The following is a 15,545-nucleotide window of genomic DNA, read 5'->3' on the forward strand; positions in this document are numbered from 1 at the left end:
TTATTTGAGTTGTAGATAAACCTTAAGCAGCAGGAGGAAAATGCTAGGCCATAAAACTTCAAAGATTTCAGCTATAAAAGATAAAGTTTAAAAATTATATATACATTTTATTTTGAGGCCAGAACATTTCATCTTTGCATCTGTACTTTTTTATAAGTGTATTTCATAGAATGACTTCTAGTCTCATGCCTCAGGGCAGTCCCTTACAGCATACCTCAGTGTATGGTACTGTCTATATACTTACCTTATAACTATCATTTTAAATATCAAGGATAATCACTAACCACACCCTCTCCAAAAGACATTACACAATGACCCGTAAGCAAGCCTTCTCTGGAGTAGCCCCCACACTCTGGAATGCACTGCCTGAAAGGCTCCGCTTAACACAAGACTATCTCTACTTCAGGAAGCAGGTGCAAGCTTAGCTCTTCAACCAGGCCTTTAAAGGAAGAACTAACTTGTTAGCTTCACTCACACACACAAGGAGTGACATGGGCTACACATACTGCAGCAGGACATGTTTATCCACTAATACTATAGTTAAGATAACATTTAACTTTCTGACCTCATGTGCACCTTTCCTTAAATTAGACACCTTATTTTATAACTCCTCTTACTATTTATACTCCTTTTACCTATTTATAAGTTCCAGCTTTGCTTATACCTACACTGTCAATTAAAATGTTCTATTATATATTATGTTGACATTGCCATACTTTGTATTATTTGAATATTTTTACTGCTGTAATTGCCTGTTGCTCATGATTGATATATTCTTAATGTACACCACCTTGAGTGAATTCCTTAAAAAAGGCAGTAAATAAATAAATACATTTACTTGGGGGCCCTTTTACTAAAGCTTAGCAGATGCTAACAGGATTGGTGCACACTAAATGCTAAGAAGCCAATAGGTATAAAACGGGCTTCTCAGCAATTAGGGCGCACTAGCAAATACCCAAGTAAATACTATTGCATGCCAATTTCTCAGTCCCTTATTATATTTAAACGGATAGTTATTTTATTACTCATCTGTCAATATAAATGTGCATAGTATGCCTATTTCATACCATCAGATTTTTTCCAATCTGTTTGAAATTCTCTCAGTAGTTGTGGTTCTCAGGACAATCCTAGGATCTACCAGAATCTCATGTATCCAAAATGAATACACGTGATACATGCATACAAATAAGGATCTCTCTCTCTCTCTCTCTATATATATATATATATATTTTTTTTTATAAAGCAATTTAAGCAGGCAAGAGAGCCTCCTGTCCAGTTAAATTGCTTGTGTCTGCCTATCTGCTGATATTCAACAGCATTTAGCTGGACAGTGTTGCTGAATATCACTACTAACCACTCCTGCGCTATCTGGTTAGTGCAGGGGTGTGGTCTGTGGGCAGAGCGGTACTCAGCTGGTTAGCAGTGATATTCAGTCCACTTACTGGCTAAGTAAGCAGCGCATAAAGTTAGGACACCAAAAAGGCTGTCCTAACTTTATCCACCGAGCTAACCAGGCACTGGTCTGTATATCATCTGGAACCTGCTAAGTGACTCACATACCCAAATATTCAATGCTGGCGCCTGATCACAGCTCAGCATTGAATAGTCAGTCTCAGCTCTGCCCGTGGCTGTCAGTGGCTTAAAAAACCCCTGAACACTGTGGGCCACATATTATCCATTAAAGTTTTAGTGATTTTTATTCCTACTAAAAAAGTTCTTTAATTACTAGGACTTTGGGATCCTTTTACTAAAGCGCTCCAAAGAGTATATCAATTAAAATAAATGAACTGGTAGGGATGCATGGCCACACTAACATTTACTGTGCTGGCATGACAGAGCATGGTAAATCACACACTAACTTCATAGCCTGTTACTGGGTGGAAAATTGGGGGTTTATAGGGAGGGAAATGGAATGGGTGTGGACTGCGCATTAGTCAGTACATGGTCACTTACAGTGTGTTTTCATTGGTGCAAATACTATCTCCTAAATAGGAGGTGATTCAGCCGACACTACACGTACCATGCAACTAAGAGTTTTTCTGAGTGGTGTATGGAAAAAAGATGTGAAAGTCCACAACAGTTAGTTCACAGGCTTTCCACTTACTAAACTTTAGTCAAGGGCCCCTTAGTAACAAATTGGCATTTGCAAGACAAAGCTCTGTACCTGTTCCAGCTGTTTCTGAACCATACTTTGTTGCTCAGTGACATGTTTAAGCTGTTCTGCATCCTCTTCTGGAAACTCACGCCCAGCTTTTCTAGCTGTACGTTGCTTGGCAGAAAGTGCTTTTTTAGATTTTCTGTGAGCTCCAATTTTTTCTTCCAAGAACTTCTGTTGTATCTGTAGAAGCTTCTGTGTTTCTTGAAGCCATTCTTCATATTGCTTCTTTTGAGATTCATCTACAGAACACATTCATATGTTTTATATGATATCTATTTATTTTAGTTATCACTATAGCTAGCTATGTTTAAAAAAAAAAGATAAAGATCCTTTGAGTTTAAACCTTATCTGACAGGCACACATAATTCTGAGGGCTCAAAAGCAGAATATGGCAGTTCAGTAGGTGACCTGTAACTTTCATAGAGAGGATACACACATTAGAAAAAGACAATTTGGCTAATAAAAGTGATACAAATAGCATGAGGATTGAATCGGCCCACTTCGTTTAATAAAACTACATCAGAACAAAAACAGCCTAGGACACAGACCACAATTTACACTTACTGACAAAGCTGGGATCAAAGTTGGGAGGGTTAGGCCGAGTCATTTGAGGTGCCGTATTTCCATCCTAAAATTAGGAATCTATATTAATATTTAAACAAATAATGGGATGCAATGAAAACAAAAAAGTCAATGACTGACAATCATAAAATTAACCTTTCTGAAATGTTACCTGTCCAATTCCTTGCTGTATAAGGTTTTGTCCTTCACTACTTTGTGTTCCAGTTATTTGACGACTGATGAACGGAAATCTGTTAAAAAGTAATATGTAAAAAATTGTATCCTTATATCTCTCTGCAATCTACAGATTAACTGTTACATGAATTCTGACAAATAAACAAATCACACACAATATATTCATCTCATGAACATGCTTGGTAATTGACAGAAGAGCTCCTGTAGGTGTTTAGCTTAAAATAAGGCATCTACAGATTGAATGCACTACTGCATATCACTAAGGAATTGCTCTGCAAATTTCAACCTGGTATACTGTGTAGGGATTTCAAATGTTTGGACAGAATGAAAAGAAAAAAAAAAAGATTACTTTCCTAGCAGCCATCTGGTCAATATTAAATAGCAATTATGTGCTTGACTAGGTGCTAATTGTATAAATGCTTTTTAAATATATTAGGGCAGGAGTGCCCAGTGGTGTCCTGGAGTCGGCTCACAAGAGAGCTGGTTGTTAAATTTTGCGAGCTGGTTGATGAATGGAGCCAGGCAGCCAGCCAGCACACAAATATCTGTGTTTTTTTCCTTCTTCCCTAGCTAACAGCATCATCCTCTATCCCTCCTCCCCCGCGAGTCTAGCATACCTATTTTTCAGCTTACCACCTCATATCCTCCTATCAATCATCACTACTACTACTACTTATAACTACTCTTCCAGCAGTGCTAGCGGTAACACGCTGCCTGGCCAAATCACAGCCTTTTCTCTGCCAGATCCCACCCAACCGTAAGCAGGAAGTTGCTTCAGTGGGGCAGAACATGACAGAGAAAAGGCTCCGGATCGACGAGGTAGCATGTTATCACTAGAGCTACTGGAAAAGTAGTGAGATTTGAAGGATGGCCAGTGAGGGGAATGGATCATCTGAGGTGGGAAGCTGAGAGAGGTATGCTGGGCGAGCGGGGGGGGGGGGGGGGTAGAGACGATGATGCTATTTTAGCTCTAGGCAATGAGGTTTGATTGAGAACAGGAGATGGCATGAAGTCAAAATGTTGAAGCTAATTAGGTTAATCTCTGTTTCCCATTCTCTGCGCAGCTGTCTTCACCGTAAACTCAAAACAAAGCAAGCAAACCTATAAACTGTAGTTCTTTATTATTGGTAGCATTTTAATTTAATCTCACTTATATTTTCAAATAATAAATTTGTTTAATAATCCTTGGAGACGGGAGAGGTTCCGTGGGATTGGAGAACGGCGGACGCAGTCCCTCTTCACAAAAGTGGTGATAGGGAAGAAGCTAGAAACTACAGGTCAGTAAGCCTCACTTTGGTTATTGGAAAAGTAATGGAAGCGATGCTGAAGGAAAGGATAGTGAATTTCCTGGAAGCCAATAAGTTGCAAGATCCGAGACAACATGGTTTTACCAAAGGGAAATCGTGTCAAACGAATCTCATTGAATTCTTTGGGTGTCCAGAGAATTGAATCAAGGACATGCTATAGATGTAATCTACTTAGATTTCAGCAAAGCTTTTGACACGGTTCCCCACAAGAGGCTCTTGAATAAACTGGACAGGCTGAAGATAGGACCTGACGTGAACTGGATAAGGAACTGGTTGACGGACAGACGCTAGAGGGTGGTGGTTAATGGAATTCGCTCGGATTAGGGAAAGGTGAGTAGTGGAATGTCTCAGGGATCGGTGCTGGGGCCGATTCTGTTCAATATATTTGTGAGTGACATTGCCGAAGGATTAGAAGGTAAAGTTTGTCTTTTTGAGGATGATACTAAGATTTGTAACAGAGTGGACACCCCGGAGGGAGTGGGAAACATGAAAAAGGATCTGCGGAAGCTAGAAGAATGGTCTAACGTTTGGCAATTAAAATTCAATGCGAAGAAATGCAAAGTGATGCACTTAGGGAGTAGAACTCAACGGGAGATGTATGTGTTAGGTGGTGAGAGTCTGATATGTACAGACGGGGAGAAGGATCTTGGGGTGATAGTATCTGAGTATCTGAAGGCGACGAAACAGTGTGACAAGGCGGTGGCCGTAGCTAGAAGGTTGCTAGGCTGTACAGAGAGAGGTGTGACCAGCAGAAGAAAAGAAGTTTTAATGCCCCTGTATAAGTCATTGGTGAGGCCCCACCTGAAGTATTGTGTTCAGTTTTGGAGGCCGTATCTTGTTAAGGATGTAAAAAGAATTGAAGCGGTGCAAAGAAAAGCTATGAGAATGGTATGGGATTTGCATTACAAGACATATGAGGAGAGACTTGCTGACCTGAACATGTATACCCTGGAGGAAAGGAGAAACAGGGGTGATATGATACAGACGTTCAAATATTTGAAAGGTATTAATCCGCAAATAAACCTTTTCCGTAGATGAGAAGGCAGTAGAACTAGAGGCCATGAAATGAGATTGAAGGGGGGCAGATTCAAGAAAAATGTCAGGAAGTATTTTTTCACAGAGAGAGTGGTGGATACTTGGAATGCCCTCCCGCGGGAAGTGGTGGAGATGAAAACGGTAACAGAATTCAAACATGCATGGGATAAACAAAGGAATCCTGTTCAGAAGGAATGGATCCTCAGAAGCTTAGCCGAGATTGTGTGGCAGAGCTGGTGGTGGGAAGTGGGGCTGGTGGTTGGGAGACAGGGCTAGTGCTGGGCAGACTTCTACGGTCTGTGCCCTGAAAACGGCAGATAGAAATCAAGGTAAGGTATACATAAAAAGTAGCACATATAAGTTTATCTTGTTGGGCAGACTGGATGGACCGTGCAGGTGTTTTTCTGCCGTCATCTACTATATAAATATGCCGGCTTGCGTAGCATACGGATGCAGAGAGAGGAATGGAATAACTTTTCATAGGTACAGTAGTAATTTGTTATAAATGTCATTTGGAGGAGCTGGTTATAAGAATACCCTAGCACTTATAGTTATACAGAGATTTTTTTTTTTCTCCTGGTAAAGTGTCACTAAAACAGACATCATTTTATAAAAATCAGGTGCTCAATATTCAGAGTTCTATCTATTTATTTACTTACTTATGATTATGACATTTATATCCCACATTAAACATGAATTAAGTTGAAACCTGGAAGCATTTAAAATCTGTTTTTTCCCCCCTGTGCCTAGATCAAAAGAGAAAGATGGTTTGTGGGAACTTGCTCCTTTTGTTTTGTTGGAATGCAGTGGTATATTATTATATAAATGCACTTAATAAAAATATTTTTCTGAAACATAAAACAGATTGCAACTCTAATATGGTAATATATGCCATCATATGCCCATGTGGCCTCTGGTACATAGGGCAGACGGTCAAAAAAGTGAAACTCCGTATTGCTCAACACCTCAGCAACAAGCAACATCCATTTATCTAAGACTGACACGCCACTAGTGGAACATTGCGTGGCTCAGAATCATGCAATAACAGATCACCATTATGTGGTCTTAGTGCAGTTTGAGGTCACTGGGGGGGGGGGGGGGGCAATATATTACAAAGAATGATGCATAAGGAACAGCAACTGATATATGAGTGGCGCACGGTGATCCCCACTGGTCTCAACAAAGAAGTGGAGTGGATGGAGATATGGGTTCAGGATTCCGCTCAGCTGTATTAATCAAACCACCTAATTTAAGGAGTGCGCATGCACTGGTGTTCTCCAGCAGCGGCGCCATAGTCCCAGGGCTCCTGTAGGAGGTCAATCCTGTGGAAGCAGCCTGACCAGTTAAAAAAAAGGTACACTCTTAACAGTTATTTTTAATAGATAGAATTAAGTAAGAATTGACAGGAATAGGGAATATCTATGGTTCTTGTGTGTTCAGCTGTAGTTGAACCCCTGAAGATGCAACAGTGTGAAACGCATCGATGGAGTACAGTTTAACATCAGGTGGTGCTGTTTATTTGTTCACATCAAGTGAAAACCAAGTTGGTGATTGGAATTGGAGCATGTAAGAATTATACTGAAATCCACTGAGAACACAGAGGGAGAAGTTATGATACAGTGACTGGAGAACCTTTTCCAGCAATAAGTATGATCTGCAGGAACAAACATTATGCTCAGAGAATTTGTGTAACAAGTCTGAAGGAAGTACATGACTTTTGAGGGTATTTTTAGCACCTCAATCTGGAGAGTTCTGTTATAGAACACTGATTCTGAAGGACAGTACAAGAAACTCTGTGCAATTGATAAGAAAATTTGAAATTTGTATCGGTCTATCCCCTAGGGTAAAGTGGATGTTATAGAAAAAAAGAGAGACTGAATGTAATAGAGTGAGGATCAGGTGTGAGAGTAATGAATGAATGGATGGAGTGCGGAAAGGAAATGACATCAGAGGAAGGAGGGACGCTGAGAGGGCAGGGAAGGAAAGGATGGAGGCGAGCCTGCCTGTGTGCTGCCTTTACTGCCACCGCCCGCCGGTTCGCCGCTGCAACCAGTAAATAGAAAGTGGAGTGGAAGTGAGCCTATCTAGTCCACTGTAAATAAGGAAGACATTTGATTAATCTCTGTTTCCACTCCCCTGCGCAGCCGTCGCCGTTCACTCAAAACACAGCAAGCAAACCTGTGAGTTGCTGCATCCATGTTGTCATTCTTTATTGTCAGTCCATCTGTAACAAGTCTAGCATTGTTTTTGTTGGATAGGCAGTGCCTTATGAGGTGGAGGAGAAAAAACATAATTGAATATCACTAAAACAACTTCAAAAATTATTGTAGCTAGTAGAAACAGCAATTATAAATTCTGTAGTTTGTGCTCATTTTTCTTCACTGTGCTTCTAAACAATTCAGATGGCCAGATGTCAGTGAAAATATTCTGTTTCCTGATGGGTCATTCTTAACTGGTTGTAATCTGCCTTGGGAAGCCTGGTGTTTATAAAGACAATGGAATATATTAAAATTAAATAGAAGTAGAATTAAACTCTCCTTTAATCGGGGCACACGGAATCACATCTTCATCTGTTTTGCAGAAGTTTACTCTGGACATGGATGGGAGGGGAGGGCAGGGGAGAGAGGAGAGTTGCTGGACATGGACTGATGGAGGGGAGGGCAAGAGAAATGCTGGACATGGATGGAGGAGAGGGAAGACAGGAAGGAGATGCACATGGATGGAGGGGAGAGAAGAGAAATGCTGGACATGGATGGAGTGGAGGGCAGGGAAGAGAAATGTTGGAGGGAAGGAAAGACAGAGGAAGGAGATACACACGGATGGAGGGTTAGGGAGAGAGGAGAAATGCTGGACTTGAATGGAGGAGAGGGAAGACAGAGAAAGGAGATGCACATGGATGGTGGGGAGGGGAGAATAGGAAGGAGATGCATACTGACGGAGATGAGGGAAAGGGAAAGAGGAGAAAAACTGCACATGGATCGAGAAAATAGGCAAAAACTGGATCCACTCTATACCTCCTTTAGTGAAGTCTGCGGAGGAGCCAGCTTTTACCTATGGATGCAGAACAAGAAATGAAGAAAGGAGGAAAGTAAAGAAATAAATGGAAAGGAAGCCCTGGAAACGGAGTTAAGGGAACAGATAGAGAGCAGCAGAATCAGAGACTGGGACCGACATGATCAGGAAAAACAAAGTCACCAGAAAACAAAGGTAGAAAAATAATTTTATTTTCATTTTAGTGTTTGGAATATGTCCAATTTGAGAATTTACATCTGCTGTCTTATTTTGCACTGGATATACTGGAGCTGTAACAGCTTATAGAAATTATTTATAATGAAAAAAACACACACATTTTTTTCTCCTATAATAGTATAATACTTTCAATGATGTTGGTTTATATGCGCCATGGCTGGTATAAGGGGTGTGGCTAATGTGGGTGTGGCTATCATAGGGGTGGGGCCATATGTGATGACCCCGCTCATAATGAGTACCGGCACCTTTTTTTCTACAAAAAAAAAGCACTGCATACATCTCTTTGCACTTGCTTACATTAAAAGTCATCTGCCATTTGTATGCCCAGTATTGTAAGATCTGTGACAAAGCTAGCACTTAGGGCCCCACAGAGTAGCAGGTAATCCCTGAACTACGGTTCCCAGAAGCCCTTGCAAGCAGGAGAGAGGAGGGTAGCCCCAAAAGGGTGGAATGGATTTCCAACCCCAGCAGAGGGAGCAGTGGCTTAGTGCTAGGGGAGCCAGTTACTCCCTTCCCCACTAGAGGGAGAAGGGGAGGTGAAGCTCAGTCCCTTAGCTGCATCGCCGGTATATAATTCCCTCCAGCTGTGAGAGGAGGAGAGATTTCCGGATGGTTCCCAGTCATCAGGAGGGAGAGGAAACTGACTGAGAGAGACGCTGCCATGGAGTAGGAGGAGGACAGAAAGGGCCTGCCACTGGAGCTTCCCTGGGAGGGGGAGGGGGGAAGAGTAAGCTGCCATGGAGTGTGAGAATGCAAATGTATCCCTGTCCAGCACATGAAGGCAGTGTGAGAGGTCACAGGGGTGTGGTGCTGTGAGGTAGGAGGAAAACTGCCAGCCCTGCTCAGTACAGGGTCCTCCTGGGTGCTGTGAAGAGGACAGGTGAAATGTAGCCCTGTCCAGCACATGAAGGCAGTATGAGAGGCCACAGGTGTGTAGTGCTGTGAGGTAGGAGGAAAGCTGCCAGACCAGTTTGGTACAGGGTCCTTCTGGGTGCTGTGAAGAGGACAGGGGCATTAAGTAGTGGTTTATGCAAAACCAATGGCCAGAGTTATGGTTAACTGATTGTTAGCTGCAGATTTTTCCATTCTGAGAGGAACGCGACAGGGGTGCCCATTGTCCCCATTGTTATTTGCTCTTACTTTAGATCCCTTGATACGAGAAATCATACATAATTCTGACATTATAGGTATTAAGCTAGGCAACTCTGAGTTTAAGTTTTCAGCTTTTGCAGATGATTTGCTAGTGCATTTGTCCAGGGTCCCTGTCAACCCTGTTGGAGAGCTTCAGAGAGTATGGCTCCTTGTCAGGATTTTGACTTAACATGGACAAGTCGGAGGGATTGCCGACTAGTCCAGAAGTTTGCACTAGTTGGGAAGGAGAGTTCCCCCTAAAGTAGGCATTGGGGTCTTTTCGATATCTGGGTATCCAGTTGCCTAGTGATCTCAGACATCTATATAGAATAAATGTGGATTATTTGATAAGAACTACCAAACAGCAGCTTGCTATTTGGCATATGCTAACACTCTTGCTTAGTGGCAAAATAAATTTGTTTAGTATGATTATATTTCCCCGATGGTTATATGTGCTAAGACACTTACCTCTCTGTTTGTTGAAAAAAGACCTGTGCCAAATTTGGAGATTACTTACATATTTTTGTTGGGCAGGAAGGAAGCCCAAAATTCAATTGGAATATTTGTTTGGGTCCTGGAGGGCAGGAGGATTAGGATTGCCTAATATCAAACATATAAAAGGCGAGTGTCGTACTCACTCGCAAATGCGTAGTAGAGACTTCCCTCTCTGCCCCGCCCCTGCATCAATACGTGATGAGGGGGGCGGGACAGAGCGGGAAGTCTCTACTGCGCATGCCGCAGACGTACTCGCAACCGCTCCGCCCTCCCCCTCCCCCCCCGAGGTCACTGCTACAGCTCCCCCCACCCGGAGTCGCCGCCACCGCCGCCCCTCCACCCGGCCCGAGCACTGTCTTTCTTATTGATCTTGCATCGCACCACGCAGAAGCAGCAGGCACATCAGCAAAGCTGCCGTCGGGACGGGCTTCCTTCTCTGCCTGTGTCCCGCCCTCGCCGCATTACGTCACACGAGGGCGGGACACAGGCAGAGAAGGAAGCCCGTCCCAATGGCAGCTTTGCTGATGTGCCTGCTGCGTCTGCGTGGTGCGATGTAAGTTCAATAACAGACAGTGCTCGGGCCGGGGGGGGGCCTCGGAACCCCCCCCCCCCCCCATTCCAAAACTAGCCCGTTTACACGGGCTCAACGGCTAGTAAAGGTATATAATATAGCATGTTTGATGAGACATTTGGTAGATTGGATCTTAGGAACAGAACACTGTACCTGTTGGACTTTAGAAAGGGAATTGTTTTCACCACTTCACCCTCACTATCTTTTACACATGAAGCAACAAAGATTACCTCCCAAACTGAAAAAAACATGTTTTGTTACATTCAATGAGATATGCGTGGAACTATTTGTCAAAGTATCTTAAAGTGAATCCACGATGTACGGATTTTTTGCCGCTAGTGGGGAATCTAGAATTCGGCCCAGGACAGGTCACAGGGATATTTCATAAATGGGCTTCCAAAGGGGTATTTTACGTTGTGGATTATTGGGGGAAGATGGGTCATTGAAAACTTTTGATAACTTGATGGAATATCTCCAGTCACACCCACTAAATTTTTATGCTTATAGGCAGGCTTGCCATTATGTAAAACCATTACTGTTGGAGTGTACCAGAGAATTGTTTATGAAACTAGAGACGTTCTTTAGAACAGTGAGTCAGTCCGACATTTCAGTAGCCTCTTTATATAGGTCACTAGTTTCACATATCCCCGGAAAGGATTTTAATACAGTGACGCTTCGATGGAGAGCAGAGCTGGGGTACCCTCTGAATGATGAGGACATTTTACGTTTTCTTCAGCTGATTCAACGCTGCCTATATAGTACCAATTTCGAATAGTGACTAGGTCGTACTTTTCCCCCCGACAGGCGTTTTATGCGAGGTGTCTAGACTTAAAGAATTGTGCTAAGTGTGGAAATCTTGATGCTACTTTGGCACACGCACTGTGGTATTGCCCAAAGATACAACAGTTTTGGCTGCGTCTGATTAGATATTGGGAGCATTTATTGCATAAATGAGTGAATATTTCACCGATCATATATAAAGCAGGAGTGGTGAGGAAAAAGTGCATCATGCAATGTTGGACTCGGAGCATGGCGCCCGACTTTTGGTCTTGGCGGAATGCTCTTCATAACTTAACTCTTATGGAAGCTAGAGACGCACATCTAACCCCAAAATGAAGGAAAAATTTTTGCTCTATTTGGGAACCATATATAATGTCTTTATCCTCGAGAGTTCGCAGTCTTCTAATGAACCAAACCGTGATATAATCCTCTAATGACTATGTGTAGGTATCGGGTATTGGGGGGGGGGGGGGGGGGGGAGGGATGGGTTCTAAATGGGAGAGTGGTGGGTGGACTAGGGAGTCTAGGAGGGGAGATCAGGTGGGGGGCTGGAACTTGAGGGGAGTTCACGTCAACTATGGGATCTAATGATTAACAATGTAGTAAGGGCTAGTAGTTCTAAGGGTTGAAGTTTTCTTGAGAGAGGGAGGAAGGGGGGAGGGGAAAGAGGTGGTTACAAGGACCGGTGTGTATGTGAGTTTGATAAAGGTGAAGAGCCAGTGCTCTTGGATTATGAATACATGAGGTATAGATCTTACAAAACAAGAAAATTTATGGATGTTCGTTTCTAGTATATGTTATGGGATTTTTTTATGATAAGAAATGTTAGACTTGAAGCTATGGTATTCGCCATTATGCTCTCAAATAAAGATTCTTATTTATATATTAATGAATAATGGCAGAGTTCCAGGGTTTTTTAGAAACTGTTAAAAAGTTTGGGATCCATTATTGGAATTTTGTGAATCCTTTTCATACCCAAACTATGTTCAGATCATTTTATTATATGCCGGGGGGGGGGGGGGGGGGGGGGCTTGGGTGATGCACCGAGGGGGTGTTTGAGCGGCGCACTCACAGCTGATTCCCAGACAGGGGGAGGAGTCCCTGCCTGGGAATCAGCTGTGTGTGACGTCAGCCTGGCTACGGAGCCTAGCTCAGCAATTCCAGGAGCCACGGACACAGGCAGCTACTTTAGAACGTTGGAGGTGAGAATTATTATATAGGATTACCAATATTTCTGTATTTGTCTTTACGTGTGCTGATTTGTAATGGACAATATTTTGGTTATGTCATTGTTCAAAAGTCAATAAAAAAAGATTACACACTAAGTAGTGGTTTCCTTTGAAGAGACTGTTTGTGAAAGGGTTGAATTATTGGGATGTATAGAACAGCAGGCTGCACACTTTGACTGAGCCTTTCTGAGGGAGAAGGGAGGTAGTGCCAAGGAAGTGGGCCTGAACCGTTAAAGAACTGAATGTTGGCTGGAGTTTTGAACCCGGCCAGAACCCTGTTTGTGAACTGCATTTCAATTTTGAGAGTGGAACTGAATTGAGAATAAAGCACTTTGGTCCTAAGTCCGTATGGCAGTCTGGTTCTTTGCTGGAAACCTGTGAGCCTAACAGGGCTGCCGGCACCAACCCAGAGCGGAGGAAGCGGATCCCTTTACAGGTCCTCTTGAAATTTTTCACAATCCTCTTGTAATTTAACAAATTTGAATAGCTTTCAGTCATCAACAAATTTAATAACCTCACTAGTTATTCCCATCTCTAGCTCATTTTTAAATATATTAAAAAGCAGCGGTCCCAGCACGGACCCCTGGGGAACCCCACTATCTACCCTTCTACATTGAGAATACTGATCATTTATCCCTACTCTCTGTTTTCTATCTTTTAACCAGTTTTAATCCACAATAGGGCATTGCCGCCTATCTCATGACTTTCTAATTTCCTCTGGAGCCTTTCATGAGGTACTCTGTCAAACGCCTTCTGAAAATCCAGATACACAATATCAACCGGCTCGCCTTTATCCATATGCATATTCACCCTTTCAAAGAAATACAGTAGATTGGTGAAGCAAGATTTCCCTTGACTAAATCTATGTTGGCTTTGTCTCATTAATTCATGCTTATGTATATGCTCTGTAATTTTGTTCTTTATAACAGTCTCTAACATTTTGCCCAGCAACGATGTCAGGCTCACTGGTCTATAGTTTCCTGGATCACCTCTGGAACCCTTTTTCAAAATTGGCATTACATTGGCCACCCTCCAATCTTCCGGCACCATGCTTGATTTTAAAGATAAATTACATATTAGTAACAATAGCTCTGCAAGGTCCTTTTTCAATTCTATCAGTACTATGACATGTATACCATCCGTTCCAGGTGATTTTTGCTACTCTTTGTCAAATTTCTCCATTACATCTTCCATGTTTACAGAGATTTGCTTCAGTTTCTCTGTCTCATCAGCACTGAATACCATTTCTGGCATTGATATCTCTCCCACATCTTACTCAGTGAAGACCAAAGCAAAGAATTCATTTAATCTCTCCGCTATGGCCTTGTCTTCACTGATTGCCCCTTCTATCCCTCAGTCATCTAGTGGTCCAACTGATTCTTTTGCCAGCTTCTTGATTTTAATATACCTAAAAAATGTTACTAATCTGTGTTTTTGCCTCCAATGCTTCCTTCTTTTCAAAGTCTCTCTTTGCCTTCCTATCAGCACTTTGCATTCAACTTGCCATTCCTTATGTTGTTTTCTATTAATTTCAGTTGGATCCTTCTTCCATTTTCTGAAGGATTTTCTTTTACCTCTAATAGCTTTTCTTCACCTCACTTTTTAACCATGGAGGCTGTCGTTTGCCCTTCCTTCCTCCTTTTTTAAAACATGCAATATGTCTGGTCTAGGCTTCAAGAATGGTATTTTTGAACAGCATCCACGCCCGATGTAAATGTTTGACCTTTGCACCTACTTCTCTAAGTTTTTTTTTCACCATTCTACTCATTTTATCATAGTCTCCTTTATGAAAGTTAAATGCTAATATACTGGATTTCCTGTGTGTACTTACTCTAGAGCGGATACCAAATCTGAACATATTATGATCACTGTTATCAAGCAGCCCCAGCACAATTACCTCCTGTACCAGATCATGCGCTCCACTAAGGACTAGGTCCAGAATTTTTCCCCCTCTTGTTGGTTCCTGAACCAGCTGCTCCATAAATCAGCTGTTGATTTCATCAAAGAATTTCACCTCCCCAGCACACACTGATGCTACATTTACCTAGTCAATACCAGAGTAATTCAAATCACCCATTATTATTGTGTTGCCCAGTTTGTTAGCCTCCCTAATTTCTTATAACATTTCTATATCAGTCTATTCATCCTGGCCAGGTGGACGGTAGTACACTTCTATCACTATCCTTTTCCCCTTTACACATGGAATTTCTATCCAAAGGGATTCTAAGATGTGTTTTAAGTCCTTCTGAATTTTTAGTCTATTTGATTCAACTATAATGCTACCCCTCCACCAATTCCATCTACCCTATCACTGCAATATAATTTGTACCCTGATATGAGAGTGTCCCACTAGTTATCCTCCTCCCACCAAGTCTTTTCATTGAGAGGGTCCAACATTGGACTTGGTACCATGACTATATAAGGAAGCTATGTCTTGTCTATGCCATAAGCATTGAGGGTGCTACAGTGTAAAAAACCTAAGTAGCATTGCCATCATTCTCCCTCCAAGCACTCTGCTAACACCTCCCCTGCATAAACATCCTTCTCTTGAACTTGTTTCTCATCAAGAGCCGTTGACTCCCAGATCTACCTCTCTACACCAGAAATCTCAGCAGGCATCCAGGCCAAAGTTTCAGCATGCCTGTCTGACATTGCTGCCTGGATGTTTCACCACCATCTGAAGCTAAACATGACCAAGACTGAGCTTCTTATCTTTCCACCTAAACCAACCTCTCCTCTCCCCCCTTTCTCTATTTCTGTGGATAATACGCTCATCCTTCCTGTCTCAGCACGTAACCTTGGGGTCATCTTTGACTCCTCCCTCTCCTTCGCTT

General features: G+C 42.3%; 1 protein-coding gene across 4 annotated transcripts in view; it reads right to left on the bottom strand.

Moving 5' to 3' along the window:
* The window catches only part of KMT2C (lysine methyltransferase 2C), a 917,733-nt gene that overhangs the window by 159,639 nt on the left and 742,549 nt on the right, over nt 1-15,545 (bottom strand). For all 4 annotated transcript variants that reach the window (XM_030198371.1, XM_030198346.1, XM_030198363.1 and 1 more), the window contains 3 exons: nt 2,892-2,970; nt 2,723-2,786; nt 2,165-2,397 (listed from right to left, as the gene is read on the bottom strand). In XM_030198371.1, the coding sequence (XP_030054231.1) occupies nt 2,165-2,397; nt 2,723-2,786; nt 2,892-2,970 (376 nt within the window). The remainder of the gene's footprint in view (nt 1-2,164; nt 2,398-2,722; nt 2,787-2,891; nt 2,971-15,545) is intronic.

This window comes from Microcaecilia unicolor, chromosome 1 (assembly GCF_901765095.1).
Source record: "Microcaecilia unicolor chromosome 1, aMicUni1.1, whole genome shotgun sequence".
Classification (NCBI taxonomy): Eukaryota; Metazoa; Chordata; class Amphibia; order Gymnophiona; family Siphonopidae; genus Microcaecilia; species Microcaecilia unicolor.